At 38.0% G+C, this 15,169-nt stretch overlaps 2 protein-coding genes across 8 annotated transcripts; both read left to right on the top strand.

Annotated features, from left to right (window-relative positions):
* Positions 1–752: 752 nt before the first annotated feature.
* Positions 753–1,242, top strand: LOC117791129. Its single transcript, XM_034630793.1, has 2 exons — positions 753–1,045; positions 1,132–1,242. The coding sequence occupies exons 1-2, from the start codon at positions 792–794 to the stop codon at positions 1,214–1,216; spliced, it is 339 nt and encodes a 112-aa protein (XP_034486684.1). The 5' UTR covers positions 753–791; the 3' UTR covers positions 1,217–1,242.
* Positions 1,243–2,557: 1,315 nt separating this feature from the next.
* On the top strand, positions 2,558–14,576 carry LOC117789572 (nocturnin). 7 transcript variants are annotated; one of them, XM_034628608.1, is made up of 7 exons: positions 5,364–5,533; positions 10,122–10,450; positions 12,689–12,921; positions 12,976–13,047; positions 13,318–13,439; positions 13,515–14,174; positions 14,239–14,576. In XM_034628608.1, exons 2-7 carry the CDS (start codon positions 10,371–10,373, stop codon positions 14,380–14,382), a joined length of 1,311 nt encoding a protein of 436 aa, XP_034484499.1. In that variant the 5' UTR covers positions 5,364–5,533; positions 10,122–10,370; the 3' UTR covers positions 14,383–14,576. The 7 variants fall into 7 exon arrangements, with proteins under 7 accessions (XP_034484500.1, XP_034484499.1, XP_034484502.1 ...); XM_034628609.1 differs by lacking the exons at positions 5,364–5,533; positions 10,122–10,450 and adding an exon at positions 2,558–2,678; XM_034628611.1 differs by lacking the exon at positions 10,122–10,450.
* Positions 14,577–15,169: the final 593 nt, after the last annotated feature.

Below are 15,169 nucleotides of genomic sequence, written 5' to 3'. Positions count from 1 at the left end.
CGAAAAACCCCAATCGCACTGGTCCGGAAAATGGGCCAATATAGCATCGGGCCCAAATGGGAGGCAAACTGCGTAGAACCACATGCAATTTCGTTTTTGGGGTAAGCTGCCACTGCCGCTGCAGCTGTTGAAAATTGAACTGTGGAGCTGTGTGTGGCATCAAGCTGGGGCAGGTCCAAGCGGGTAGAGGTGTTGGCCACATGGGTCCCAGGCTGGCGTTGCTATTTGTATTTTGTTACAGGACATGTTGTCATTGGGCATATCCTCTTAGCACGGCGATGAGGCAGCCCGAGAGGGGATGTTAGAGAGTGGGAAGGGGGATGAGAGATATTGCTGTCTGCAGGCTGAAAATATTATTGAAAATTTTCTATGCTAAAAATTCATAACTGCAACGAGCATTTGCACATTTCGGTTCGGTTTTTGGTCAGGGGCAGTACATTCACTGTCATTGCCCGAGGCTAATACACACATACAAACACACACAGAGAGAGAGAGAGAGAGAGAGAGACATTCATATGTAGACTGTCTTCAATAGCAAATTATTGGGACTTGTCGAGTATTGTTCAAATTTCGACTCAATTGCAATATCATTGCGTAGTTAATTAGCTATTTGATTTACCAAATAGTCGACTCATTGTTGTCGCACACTTTTACGTATTGATTATCAATTAATACAATTTGCTTCTCTAGCGTTCTGAGTAAGTTTAGCCAATCTTATCAGCACGAAACTGGCCAGCTTGCCCGTCTTGCCAATCAGTTTTTAGTCTTTGTCTGCTGCTGACGAGCTCAACATGTCGTCGTGGGCTGTCTCCAATATTGAACTATGCGACTGCACTGCCAACTCCAGCCGAGCTGAAGGATCCCGACAGAGGCGTCTGCTGCGTCTCGCCTGGCACACATTGTCTTCCAAGATTCAGCAGCTCGGCGACTTCTTGAGACGCGAAACGAATAAACCACTGCCCAAGGAGTTGCGTCGATCGTTGCGTATGAATAAATCGGCTAGGCGGAAGGGTTATCAGCATTATGAGACCGAAGCAGATAAAAAGTAAGTATATTAGTTAGATAAGCCAGCTGTTATTGTTTACCTGAAAGCATGAAGGTGTCTTAATAATTAATTACGTTGCTTTTCAGACGCATCAACGATTATTTGAATCGGCCCGTCAATATTTCAATACGTGTTGGCCCTGCCTTTGATTATAGACCATCGAATTTCTAGTAAAAATAATATAAATCAACATAATTTTTTAATCGAATAAGCTAGCAAAATATAATTTTTATTATTTAATAAAGAATTAAAAAAGGATTATTAGAATACAGAGTCAGTGTTCTTTTCTTCTTCATTGATTTAAAGTTAAAATTGTTTCTTGAGTTTATAATCCGATCGTGATGAAATTTTCCGATGACATCGAACCAAGATTGCTCTTTGTTGTTTTGATTTTAGTTCGTGGACAAAAGGGATGTGACACAATAAATGTAAAAGAAAATAAACCTGATCTGACTGCACATATAGAGATACAAATGTGAATACCCAATTTCATAGACTGGCGGATCCGCTGCTGCTGATCTAGAATATATATGTATTGTACTTTATGGGGTTTACCATGCCTCCTTCTGCCTGTCACATATTTTGTACAAGCTTTAAATATTTCAGTTGAATAAGCTTACTTTAACTATTTGAAGATGCACCACGCTAGCAGCTAAATCGTTCTAAAAAGCTTTTACTAAAGCTTATAGACCATTTTATTTTTAGTACATGTGCATTGTGAACAATGCGCTGTGCTTTAAAGTTTGCTCAGAGCGTAGATAAAGCTTTATAAAGCACATGCTGGTGCTGCTCTTTATATGTCAAATGGAGCTTTTATTGCAATGTGCTCTTAAGTATACAGTTGCTTGCCTCTCTCTTAGATTCTCCCACACAAGAGTTTATTGCCCCGCTCCCAACAAGTGGACGTGACTAAATTAATACGCTACCCTTGTCGGGCATATTGATTACAGGTATAGGGCTTGCGCACACCACAGCTAACAGATTAGCTGTTAGCTTATTACTCTCTTTTTATCCATGGCTGTTCTCTCACTGATGCAGTTTTCGCTGTCAGTTGCTTGTAATGCGTTTGTTTTTTAAATAATGATAACTCGGCTATAAAACGAGAGTATACAGTTGAGTAATAAACTATGAAAAGTTTATGGATATGATGTAGGGTGTTTAAAGTGATACATAGTCGTAATGACTGCCAGCTTTTCCTTTCAGCAGCTCCAGCTAACAATGGCCCACTCTCTCTCTCTCTCTCTCTCTCTCTCACGCTCGCTCTCTTTGTGTGTCTCTTTTTTGCTCTACTCTTTGCCTGTTTCCATGGCGCCACATGCACACCATGTACAGAGTAAAGCGTAGTCCCCTCATTTTTATACCAGCTTAGTGTGAAAAACGTGTTTGACGCGGAAATGACATTGATAGTGAAAATTCAGTGGAGTGCATAAGCCCAAAAAAAAAAAACCAACAAAATTGTTACACAAAATTATTATTACGTATGAAGCGCGAAATTTCAATTTAATTTTCTATTTACATATATTTAATAACTATTATATAATAAAAGCAAAAAGTTAGTTAGGTGCATTATGAAGATAATCTCTGCGCTTGTCTTTATTGTGGTGGCATTCTATAAATTCTTCCGAAAATTCTTGTAAGTTGGTTTCCTAATGCCCTATTATTTACGAGTAGTAAGTAAGTGGTCTCACTCTTTAAACTTTGTTCGGCGTCGACACTTATTGATAAAACAAAAGGCGCAAAGCACGCTACAAACATGCAAAAACAACAACCATAATTTGCATGTCATTGCCATTTTCTGCTTTTATGGTATCCTCCTTTTCCATTCCATTTAATGCTCCTCCCACCGTGCCAATTATCCAATTTTGTGTACCGCTTTTATAAAGCAATGCCGCGATCAACTTCTTGGATTTAATTTACTTTGTGCGACTGTGTGTGCGTATAACTTTCAGTTGTTTACAAAAATATTTTTTTGACTTGTGTTTCAACGTGACTGAAAGAGAACATAATCAGCAAATACTCGTATCAAAGAGTGTGAGTGAGAGAATCCAATTTCGGAGAGTATAATAATAGCGCTCTCTTCCTCCCACACACACTCTCTCTCTCTCTCTCTCTCTCGCTCACTCGTACTCTCTTTGCGGTGTCATCAAACTGTTTGTTTGGGTTTGAGGCAGCTAGCAAATTGGATGCCATCTAGCCCCGCATTTCACCCCGTGCATGAGTGTCCCCTCTCCGTGGACCATATCAAGTACTTTCGTAAATGGAATTTGCTTGAGTGATGACAACAAATATGGCCTTTTAATTACTATAACGACGCTTTGTGTATCACTCTGCCAGTGTGTCTACAAAGGGCCTCTACATACAAGCACATACAACATATTTACTTACTTACTTATGTATGTTTTGACATTGAGAGCGTTGTCATTTTAATTTATTACGCATATCAAGCACAAATAATCTGATTATTGTTAAGCAAGTTCATATGGAAATGGGTCCTTTGTTATGTTTTACCGTTGACTAAGCTCTTGTGTGATTTCCGAATTGTCTCAGTTTAATTATCAAAAATATAGTGTTTATATAATTTAGCTATAGCCGTATTAAATTAAAACAATGTTTGTTTTTTTTTTTTATTTCTCCTTAATCTTATATTGTAAATAAAATCCATTTATTTAGTGTCTTTAAGTTAACCTTAAGTTGCATTTTCGATTATTCCAATGTTTTAAAAATATTGATCAAAATTTCTTTGCTAACTCACTTTGTTTGAGTGTTCCACGACAACTTTGATTACAGTCCCCTTTTTAAAAGTCTATGTGGCTATGTAATTTTTTAACCTACATATGTACCTTACCTACCCCAAGCCCATTTAAAATATTTGATTAAAATCCTTCAAAAGAACCACATAAGACCCGTGTGAGCCAGTATGACAAAGCTGTAATTTCTAATACCAAGTAATTAGTATAAAAGATCGAGTACTCCAATCTGTGAAGTGCTACTAGAAAATGCTTTCAGTGATAAGTGCACACAGCTCAAATTCCAATAGAAAGTACAAATACACACAAACATATATATATATATAATAGTCTTTAGTATACATTATGGCACGCTTACGTTGCCCAAATTGATAAGGCAGCCAGCGGGTCGTCGACGTAAACAAAATTCAAATCACAGCTGAGCGAACATAGACATACACTTGTGTTCACATATTTATATACATATTTACATACATGTATGTATGACCATTACAGTGCTAGTGTGCATTATGCCACGTACGATAAATGTACATTTTTTTGACGGACTTTATCCTCAAGCACTTGAACAAGGCCGTCAGTAAATCGACTATCTAATCTGAATGGCTAGACCACTGGCTGTGAGCAATATAATCGTAAAACCATTGAAAGCACTTCTAATCAGCGCTCCAGACCCAATACCCTTGACAGATTCGCATTTAGTTAGTTAGTGCGAACGACAGTCAGACAGCCAGTCTGCTGGCTGATCGCGTAGTTTTGTAGACTTTGATGATACGGCGCATTAGCAACCGCTCCAAACTAATGCAATCCAATTTGATCCTGTTTTCCAAGTGACTTTTTGCATGTACCGACGAGAGCTTATCGCAACTATCGATCCCGTCTAGGTCTAATAAATATTGCAAATCCATTTTATGACGATTTTTGATAATGCTCGTAACAAATTCCACGAATGAAACTTCCAGTACATATCCGAAAATAAGTCTCTTCAGACAGTTTTAGAACCAATTGCGACGTTTTGACGTTTTGTAATAACTTAGAATGTGAATGTGTGAGTCAGAATGTTTTTCTGAACTTAGCGCACTCTTTACACACAAGATAAAACGTATAAATAAGATTTAAGCAATACTCTCCAGTGCTAAATCAATTTTATAGTTTCTTTGGGTATTTCCCTTAATATTCCCATATTTTAACTAATGACTTCTAAAAACTATAGAATTTGTTTCCCTTTTACTCTTACAGTTTCTAACAGATCAAGTCATTGAAGCTAATACTCATACGTATGAGATTCTAATGAGTTACACTAAGAGAGGAAGACATTTAGAAAGAAAATGAGAGAGAGAGTGAGAGTGAGAGCTGTAAATAAAATGCGGTGCGCTTTGTTAGATTGTGCAATATTCTCTCACATCACATCAAGTCTTCGGGGTTCCCGGGCGAGTAGAGAGAGAGAGTGCTGCTCTCATAACATAACTGTGTCCTTATCAGCTAGTCAATATGGCGAGCGAAGAGAACACTTTGAACAACAGTTCAATGCCGCTCTATAAATGGCGCAAAGCACCAATTGTCGCCTTTAGTTCTTCTTGGTTTGACGGCGCGTTTGAATCGCTGGCAATACGCAGAATTTACGTTGGGTTGCGAAAGTACCCATTTTAATACTGTTCTGTAATATCGTGACAGCCAACAGTATTGTGCAGTTCAGTCCCATATTTTGGATAATGTGTTGTGGCGTGGTGCAGGCTTAAAAATGGTGAGTTGAAGACCACAATCTATGCAAATGAGACCAGTTGCCTGAACCAGAACCACTTGCAATGCCTTACAATCCAAATAATCGCACAATTAGTAGCTAATATACTCGACCTTATTAAATAGTTCCCTCATCTGCAAGCGGACAATTTCAGTCTACGCCGGTACTGAACCAGTTATTTCCAAATCGAGATATGTGTGCTCGACCGAACATGTGTCCCAATGCTGCTGTTGTATAACGAAATCTCCCCTGGTAATCAGAAAACAAAGCGCACTTATATACGCATACTCGTACTCATACATAGTAAAGATGATGAAATTGTTACTTACTATATATACTCCTATCACTGGGAAAGGGCAGACACTTGTTACAATATACGTGGTGTCACAAGATAGTGTAATTAAGTAGGGATAAAGTAGGGTATAAGTCACTTTAGGAACTCTTCTATACTTCTTTTTTAACAATGATAGTGTAGGGATAAGGTAAGGTATAAGTCACTTTAGGAACTCTTCCATACTTCTTTTTTAACAATGTTTTTGATTAAGTTCCAGCAACAGAATTATCTTTTGAAATTCAGTAATTTGTAATCTCTTGAAATAGGTTACCTGTCAACAAAGTAAATCAAATGAGCTGGATAGAAAGAGAAAAATCTACAGAGAAAGTGGTAAACAATATTTCTCAACACCTTGCTAAAATGTCGGAGATAAATATTTATGGGTCTCTTGATTTCTTTATAGTTTAAAGTTAGCAACAGCCTTTGTTTCAACATTTTGTTGGTGAATAATCTGCTGATTGTTTTCACATACCGATTTCTGATAAGCTTATCAATTAGCAGACCACAAGACGTCTGTATTGAAATTAAACAACATGTAGCTCAATAGCATGGAGGTCGACTGATGACCTGTCCTTTGGTAGGCACCTCACAGGTGTCCAGTCCAATGCGCCTCCCTCAACGTGAGGGTTGATTGCCCACTGCCAAGTTCATGATAAATTTGCAGCATGTTCACGACATGCTATATAGTTTTGAATACATATAGAAACGTATTCATTTGAGACATATAAATAAAACTCAATGACGAACGCTGCTCTTGTTGATTTTGCTACGCTTTCCGCGACAGCTTGCCAAAAAAAGTGGAATCTAAATTAAGATAATGCAAGTTAAGTGTTATCTTCTATTAGCACCTATATCTGAATAGATTCAGAGCTGAGTAATACTACTGTTAAGAAGGAAGTAAACTGATTAATAATAATTAGAAATACCCTTGAGGTACGTATTGTTAAAAGAAACTGTGTTTTCGATTATCAGTGTGCCGCTGATCAACAAAGTAAACATAAATAGTTTAATATTACAATTTCAACGGCAGCCGCAAAGTATGCATCATTTTTTTAACAACGAATAATTCGGACAACATTTAATTAATTGTACTTTATTTTGCCATCAATTTTAGAAAACATTCTCGAGACACTACTGTAGTAATTGTTTGCTTTTGTTTTTTTTTTTTTTTTTGCTTTCAATTAGCATATTGAGGAAATAAATGTTTGTCATTTATTTTGTTTTGATAATAGAAATAAAATAGAAATTAAATGAAATGCAATTAATGTGTACTTGAATAGATGCTAATTTTGTCAGGCAATGTGAAATTGTATGAAAAATTTATTAGCTACAATTCATTTGGAGGTGAAAAGTGTAAGATATCAGACTCAATCATAGTGGGCAGTTGGCAGACAGACAGAAAGTGGGAAATTGAATAAAATGAAGTTACAACTATTAATACTTGATGTTTTATAAGATTTATTTAATTTTTCATTTTCTATTTATTTTTTTATTTAAGTACTTTGCAAGTTGTTAGACACTGAAAAGTTAATTTATGTGGGACAATTGCTTAAACATGACATACAAGTGCACTTTTCAGGTTTACTCATATACAATAAAATTTTAATCGTTCGCCCAGTGCAACAAAGTTGACTAGCTGTCAATCTGTTTTGATGTCTGAGAGATAATACTACATTTGTTGTTAAAAAATGAGATTAATCATGTAGTTGAATATTTGTATGAGTATGAGTATAAATTCGTTGAGTATTCATGTGGTCAACTGAACTTAAAGTCAGAGGTCTGTCACAGTCCGTGGAAGCCAATGAAGATCGCCCACTTGAGTTACATACTTGATGAAACAAAAGAAAGTCAAAGATATAATAATGAAATCAAAGCATAAATCATAACACAATTTGTAGGTAGCACAATTATATTACCTATTTGTGTTGTTGTTGCTTTATTTTGTTGCTAATTGTGTGTCTTGACATTTTGGAAAGTGCGCACGCAAAATCTTGTTTGCCTTAACTAGAGGAGCGCACAACGGAGAGCAACAAAATCATTTACTTGTGACTACAGCAACAGCTTAACAACATACACAACAACGGTGCTCGGTGTTCGGTGTTCGCTGCTCAGTTAATGAGCGGAGAGAGCGGAGGGAGCAAGGCGACGAGGCAACGAGACAACGAGACAACGAGACAACCAGACGACGAGTCAGCGTCCACTTGATTGCCTCGATCTGGCTAGAGCGGCCAAAGATATATAAATAAGGAAAAGCAACGCACGCGCGTATTAATACGTTGAATGTTCGTTCTAAACGCGCAACGGTCAATACAATAAATTGCGCATACGCCGCGTGGCCAATGAAAAAAGTGATACAAGTATTTAAGTCATTTCATGCACCATGGATAATCAAAGTGAACAGCAAGATCAACGTCTTGGCCATCGCCGACAGCCCGCTCTGGGCAAGGCAATGCCAGTGACCGCCTTGCTCCTCAATCTGAATCCGTCGCCGACGAATAAGGCAAGTCATGCTCGCGGTGCTGCTGTCGAGGATGAGGATGAGCCGCCGCCGCGTTACTTCAGCATTGCTGAGGAGTTGCAAGAGCCTCCATCACCAAATGGTAATGACTCCCCCGATCCGGGACACTATGCACAGCAGCAGCTGATGGGCAATGCCAGAGATTATTCGCCCTGCCTCAACTGCAACCAGACGGCGCCAGAGCATTTGACTGGTCCGAATGCGGTCATCAATGAGATGTGCCTGCGGTTGTGTAACGAGGAGTGCCGTCGTGGTTTTAGCCTGACTGGCCAGTTGGCCACACAGGATGCACAGCTGCAGCATTTGCACAAGGATTTCCTCAAGCAGTATGAAATTGCGGAAGCGCTTGCCAAGACCTCGGCAATGACCTCGACAACACAAATGAAACAGCGACTCGCCGCACGCAAACTGGAAATGGAATTCGAGTCTCAGGCATCGGCGGGCCGCGCGGCAGCCAGGCTGGCCACACCCAGCGACATGGTTGATGCTGCCGCTGTCTCTCCGTCTCCGTCTCCCTCTCCATCTCTGTCTGCCTCTGCCTGTGCTGCTGCCGCTGGAGACACGATGCCGCCAATCGCTGATTATGAGATGCCGCCGCCGCCGCGAGATCTACTGTTGTATCTTGTGAGGTGAGATATAAATGCGAGCGAGTCATTGAGTGAAAAAACTTGTTGCTGTTGTTGTTGCTGCTGCTGTTGTTGCGTTTTTGTTGTTGCTGCTGGTAGCCAGCGGCAATTGCGTTTATAAATCAAGTTCATGGACAACACTGACAGACTGTCAAGTGTTCTTAAGCACTATCATGCCTCAAGCCACTTGGCTTCAATCAAAAGCATAACTAACCTTGCACAATTTTTTGCGATATTATTCACGTGATCAACAATTACAAGAGCTCTTGTTCTTATCTATAATGAATAAACTAGAAATACACGAATAGCTGTTGATATCTTTTATCTGATTGTATAAAAATAGCTCAGTGATAATTACTCGTAACTGCGTAGTCTCGATGCTTCAACCAATTTGATATTAAATCTGATATTAGATAAAAATAAAAAGGTTAAGAAGGTAATTGAAGAAAATAAATATTATATATTTTTTCACTTTCATTATATAATATATTATTTTTCGTTCTTAATTATTTTTAATTGCTTTTCTAAAACTCTAAAGCTATTTTTGTAGTAATGAATATTAATGAATTAGGAGCTATCAATACTTTAATAAATTATAAGTTTTAAAATGACTATACAAAAGTTTACTTTAAACTTTGAATAATAAATTAATCTAGCTGACTTATTATCATTCGAAAGTATTTTTATTAATAAAAATCTAAAACTTGCTTCAATAGGAAGAAAGTTAATCTATGACTGTTGATAGCTCTACAATTCAAAATTTAATAATTCACTTAGCACAAATAAATGTGTATTTCTAGCTAACTGCAACCAAAAATGAACTCATGTGTTTTATGACCTGTTAATATGTATCTGATGAATAGTTAAAGCAAGTAAACTCAAATGTGTTTAGTTATATTTATTCTATCAGTGCAGCAACAGCTGCGTGTCTTATATTCAAATATTTGACATTCATTTAGATTTTGGGAGCTGAGCACGTGGTTGTTGATTGTGCTGTTATTTATAATCGTTTGGTGTTAAATGTGGTGCATTGCAAGTGGTTCAATAGTGTGCAGAGACCCCCAAACTAATTGCGACTAATGCTTAACCTTTGCTCCCATTCTACCATTCTAGGAAATACAGCTTGAACCGCGTCTTTTTGACATTGCAATACTGACACTTAATATAAAACATTTCAAGCTAACAAGTTAAATGGAAAGAAGCAGTTGAAGCTAAATTGAAGTAACAAATCCTAATTAATTAAATACCAATCAAAGAAAGAAAGTGACTGCAAGTGACGTTTACTTAATACAAGTACAGATACTTACCAAGTAGTACAACTACGTCAAGTACTGAGTAAATTTTATAAACAAATCGAGCAGAATGGAGTTTCTAATGAAAACATCGCGACTGATTGTCACATCGAAGACATTTGCGCGGCGTGTTGCGGTACCCATACCCAGGTAAAAAAAAAGATACAGTATCTTTAAGTTGCTGCGTCTCATTACGCATGTAACTGCGTTGTTGTATAATTTGTACTCGCAATTGGCATAACATACAGATCGTATTTATATTTGTATCGGTATCTGTATCTCAATCGATATCTTTGGACAGCATATGGGCGCAGATATGCTGAATATGCGCATTTTGGGCCGCAGAATGTCTACGCAATTTGCATTTAGCAAATGTTTTTTAGGCATAAATCAATTGTCGGGGCAGTAGAGCTACGTCGCTCAATGGCTAACTCGGACGATATCCCAAAGATACTTTTGTTTTCATTACAATAAACGAAAGCGAGACAATGGAGCGTGCAGCTCCATGTGAATGTATCTACATAAAGAATGCTACGTATAAATATTTAGCAAGCTGTCAGCTTCGATGTATCTCATTTTGTGGCTGTTGTTATTGTTGCTCATTTTTCACCAGTGAGAAACGCACGTGAGTAGAACGTATTGATCTTGTTCTGTATCTTGCAGATACATCTCACTTTGTGTGTGCGTCTGTTTGTTTGTGTGTGTATGCTGTTAAGCTGAAAGACCCGTTTATGCGTAAGTCTGTGTGATTGCTCTCTTTCCCCTCTCTCCCTCTGTCTGTCTCTCTTTCTCTCTCTGTCTGCTTGTCTGCCTGTCTGTCTGTCTGTCTGTCTGTCCGACTGTCTGCCTGCCTTTGGTTGATCTCTAATAAAACGCCGCATTTCAGTTGCCATTCAGTTTCGCAAATGTCGCTTACAAGCGCACTTCGCACAATTTTCGGCAAACCTCAAAACTAAACCAAAATTCATCCAATTCCTAACCAGAAAGTGAACGCAATTGATCCACCCAGCCAAATGGAGCAAGCGCTGCAATTAAAACGCGCCAATAAGGCGCCCTGCAAGAACGATCGCAAGGCTTACCTGCAAAGGGTGATGCTGACCAGGTGAGAGACTTTGCGACGTCTATTGATTGATTGCGTTGACAATCTCTCAGAACAGGTTTAAGTACCAAAAAAAAAACAAAAAACCAGCCAAACAGCTGAGAAGCTATTGACCGAGCGACTTTTTAAAGCCGCGTGCGACATCTCGCAATATCCGATGCTTTTTGTGTGGGTGGGATTTAAGTGCTATAAATCGAGTTCCCTAGTCGACTGTGAAAGCCAACACACTTCTCATGCTACAATGTTACTCGTGATTTATTAATTTTACTATTTTAAATACAAATTAGAAAATTTTAGACTCCAATGGAGTAGGAATAGAAAACTTTCAAGCAACATTTAAATTGATTTGAAAAGTGAGAAAAGGAAAAACCGGTTCAGTAAACGACTATCGCACCTATTATCCTTTTAGTTAAAAGCATAGAAAATTGTATTGTAGGATATCATCTTAAATACCTACATTCTTCAAATTTTAAATACCTGTATCCTTTTTCAATTCTATTACTTTTTTATATTGTCTTTTCATTAGATATCAAATATTTCTGTCCGTTCTCAACTTTAAAACATTTTTCTCTTAACTCTACTCTTATAAAGTCGTAACTTTCGATTTCTTCTAGTACATTTTTCCAGTTTAGTTCTTTGATCACCAATTCATGTGCTTACTAGAAATCCTATCCTGGATCATTTAACATATACATTTTCATTAAACATTTCATAGTAAAATTTTCAAAAATTTCGAAATGAAATCTGTTTCAAATTCAAAATAAAATATTCTTTTCAGCAAAGTTCAAATGGCAAAGATGTTTGTCAGCCGAAGATATAGTCATAGTTTATTCATTTTCAGCATAATTCTGCGAAAGATTCTTTATAGAAAACCGAATGCTTTGTGAGTATTTATAATTGTCGAATATTCTTGATCATATTGTTTATGATCCCAAATGCTGTATACATGCTCTTGTTGTTGTTATTGCTTGTTCTTTTTTGTTGTTGTTTTTATTGCCAAAACTGCATTTAGGCTTGAAAAATTTTTTGGGCCGTGATTCACATTTTAAGGTTCGAATCAAACGCATGCCGAAAACTCAAATATTTAACAATAAGTTTAATGATGGATACTTTTAATGCGTTAAATTATTTTCGTTAACTTTGAATTTAATTTGAATTTTGATTATTTTTGATGTTAGCAAGGAGAATTGAATAAAGATTTTCTGAGCACGGCCCGTGTTTAATATGAAATCAATCTTAAGCGTATACAAGTGGAAATAAATTCAATTGCTTAATGTGCTTTCTTTTAGAATGGGCTCTTTCAACTCGGCGCCCAAGATCAACAATGTTGATTCACAGGACGATGGCTTGGAGCTTCCCAAAGGTCTGAGCACCGTTGCTCTGCTGGAGCATGTGCAGCAACTACGCGGAGGAGGCATCGATCCACCCTCTCTGCTCACCCGATCCTTTCTGAACCCATCGCTGACTAGCGAGGATGTGACCGATGGATTGCGCTGCCTCAAGTTGAATGCTGTCTCTCGTGGTATGTGGAAAGTACGCTCGTATCTTTCAGATACTTTAATTTATTCCAATACAGTGTGTAGTCCGCCCGTTGAGAATGATGGCTCCCAGAATATACGATTGCTGCAGTGGAATATTCTATCTCAAAGTAAGTAATGATGCTCTAATTTGATACTCAATTTTTAAGGAGACATAATGAAAAATGAAATTATTTCATATACATTTAAGGCAATCCTAAAAGTATGCTTTAATAGTGTTCAATGTTTATGTGAAACAATGCAATACATATTGCAGTATGTGTAGTTATTAAAAATATAAAATGTTTTGTAATGTCACACATATTTATATTATTTTTGCAATAACTATATATAATATTTAACAAATAATAAATCATATCCTTTCTAATTTATTCTTTCAGCTCTGGGACAGCACAATGACGGTTTTGTGCGTTGCCCTGAAGAGGCTTTGACCTGGCAGCATCGCAAGTATTTGATTGTCCAGGAGATTCTACAAAATCAACCAGATGTTGTTTGTCTGCAAGTATTTATTTAACCCCTCTGATATTATGTCATTCAGTCGCGCTTTAACATCGAATTGTGTATCATTGCTATGCAGGAAGTGGATCATTTCAAGTTCCTGCAGACTGTGCTGGGCAGTCAAAACTATGCTGGCATCTTCTTCCCAAAGCCGGACTCACCATGTCTGTATATAGAGCAAAACAATGGACCCGATGGATGTGCGTTGTTCTACAAGAAGGATAAACTCCAGCTGATGGGATATGATACGCGCATCCTTGAGGTATGGCGTGTCCAGAGCAACCAGGTGGCAATTGCGGCTCGTCTGCAACTGAAGGCGACCGGAAAGGAGTTCTGCGTGTGCACCACACATCTGAAGGCTCGACGTGGTGCTCTCCTGGCCAAGCTGCGCAACGAACAGGGACGCGATCTCATTCGATTTGTTAAGCAGTTTGCAGGAGAGAGTCCTTTGTTGTTATGTGGCGACTTCAATGCAGAGCCCATTGAGCCCATCTATGCCACAATTCTCAGCTGCGATCTGTTGAAGCTCGGCAGCGCCTATGCGGATATGAAGCTGGAACGGGAGAGGAGTCAACAGCAGGAACGGGAACGGGAAGTCGCCGAGCGCTGTGAGGATGCGAATGAATTTGTCTCGCAGTCCATTCAACGCGAGCCACCATACACCACATGGAAAATCCGTGAGGATGGTGAGGAGTGTCATACCATTGACTATGTCTTCTACACTCCCAAACAGCTAAAGGTAACTGGCAGAGGCATTATCCCAAATGTGGTTTATTGACTTTGAAAAATTCTCCTTGTTTCAGATCAAAAACTGCTTAGAATTTCCAGCCGGCGAGCACATTGGGAAAAATCGCACACCCAGCTTTCAATACCCCTCAGATCATTTTTCCCTGGTCTGTGACTTTGAGCTGCTGGATGAGACCAGACCAGAAGGCACCATACAGTAGACGACCAGTGGAGTGGGATTGGGAGAGCACACAACAGCACTACATACATGCACACACATACTGCAATTACATAATAAATTGTGATATTAGTTCTTAGATACATTTTAGCCTCATATAAATGTTGCACAGCGATCAATTTCTTAAAGAATTTCAACAGAAATTTCACAATAAATGAGTGTAACTTTTTAAATCTATATTCTGCTTTAATTGCTTAAAGAATTTCTACAGAAATTTCACAATAAATGAAAGTAACTTTTTAAGATATTCTGTTTTACTTTCTTAAGGCCTTCGAACTTTTATTTAAAATATTTGATAATCCATAGCGCTTTATTTGATGCATAAGACAATACCCAGTATATAAATATGGTTCAGATGTCTCAAGCTAGTATTCCTATCCGGCCAAAAAATTAATGTACTCAGCTGTTTTGAATGATTATATGGATTTATGCCAACAACGAACAATGTTGTATTTCAAAATGTAATATATTATAGAAATGTCAGATACCAACACCTCTAGAGTAGTGACTTTAGTTGGTAAAGAGCAAAAGATCTGCTTAGTTGCCCGTACAAATAGATATAGCCTCGACTGTAGTTACTGAGCAAGAATATAATACATACAAATTTCTCTTACAGATGCATTATTTTGCCTGCTAAATCATTTACATGAAATTCGATTGTCTATAAGCGATATATTATCTAAAATCAAAAAAGCTACCTTTCAAATTGCATTTTACCAGACCTTGTACCCTATAGTAACAGTAATTGTGGGTCTATACTTGCGGGGAAG

The sequence above is a fragment of the Drosophila innubila genome (assembly GCF_004354385.1).
Source record: "Drosophila innubila isolate TH190305 chromosome 3R unlocalized genomic scaffold, UK_Dinn_1.0 2_E_3R, whole genome shotgun sequence".
In the NCBI taxonomy this organism is placed as follows: domain Eukaryota; kingdom Metazoa; phylum Arthropoda; class Insecta; order Diptera; family Drosophilidae; genus Drosophila; species Drosophila innubila.
This window is presented reverse-complemented; position numbering and strand designations above follow the sequence as displayed.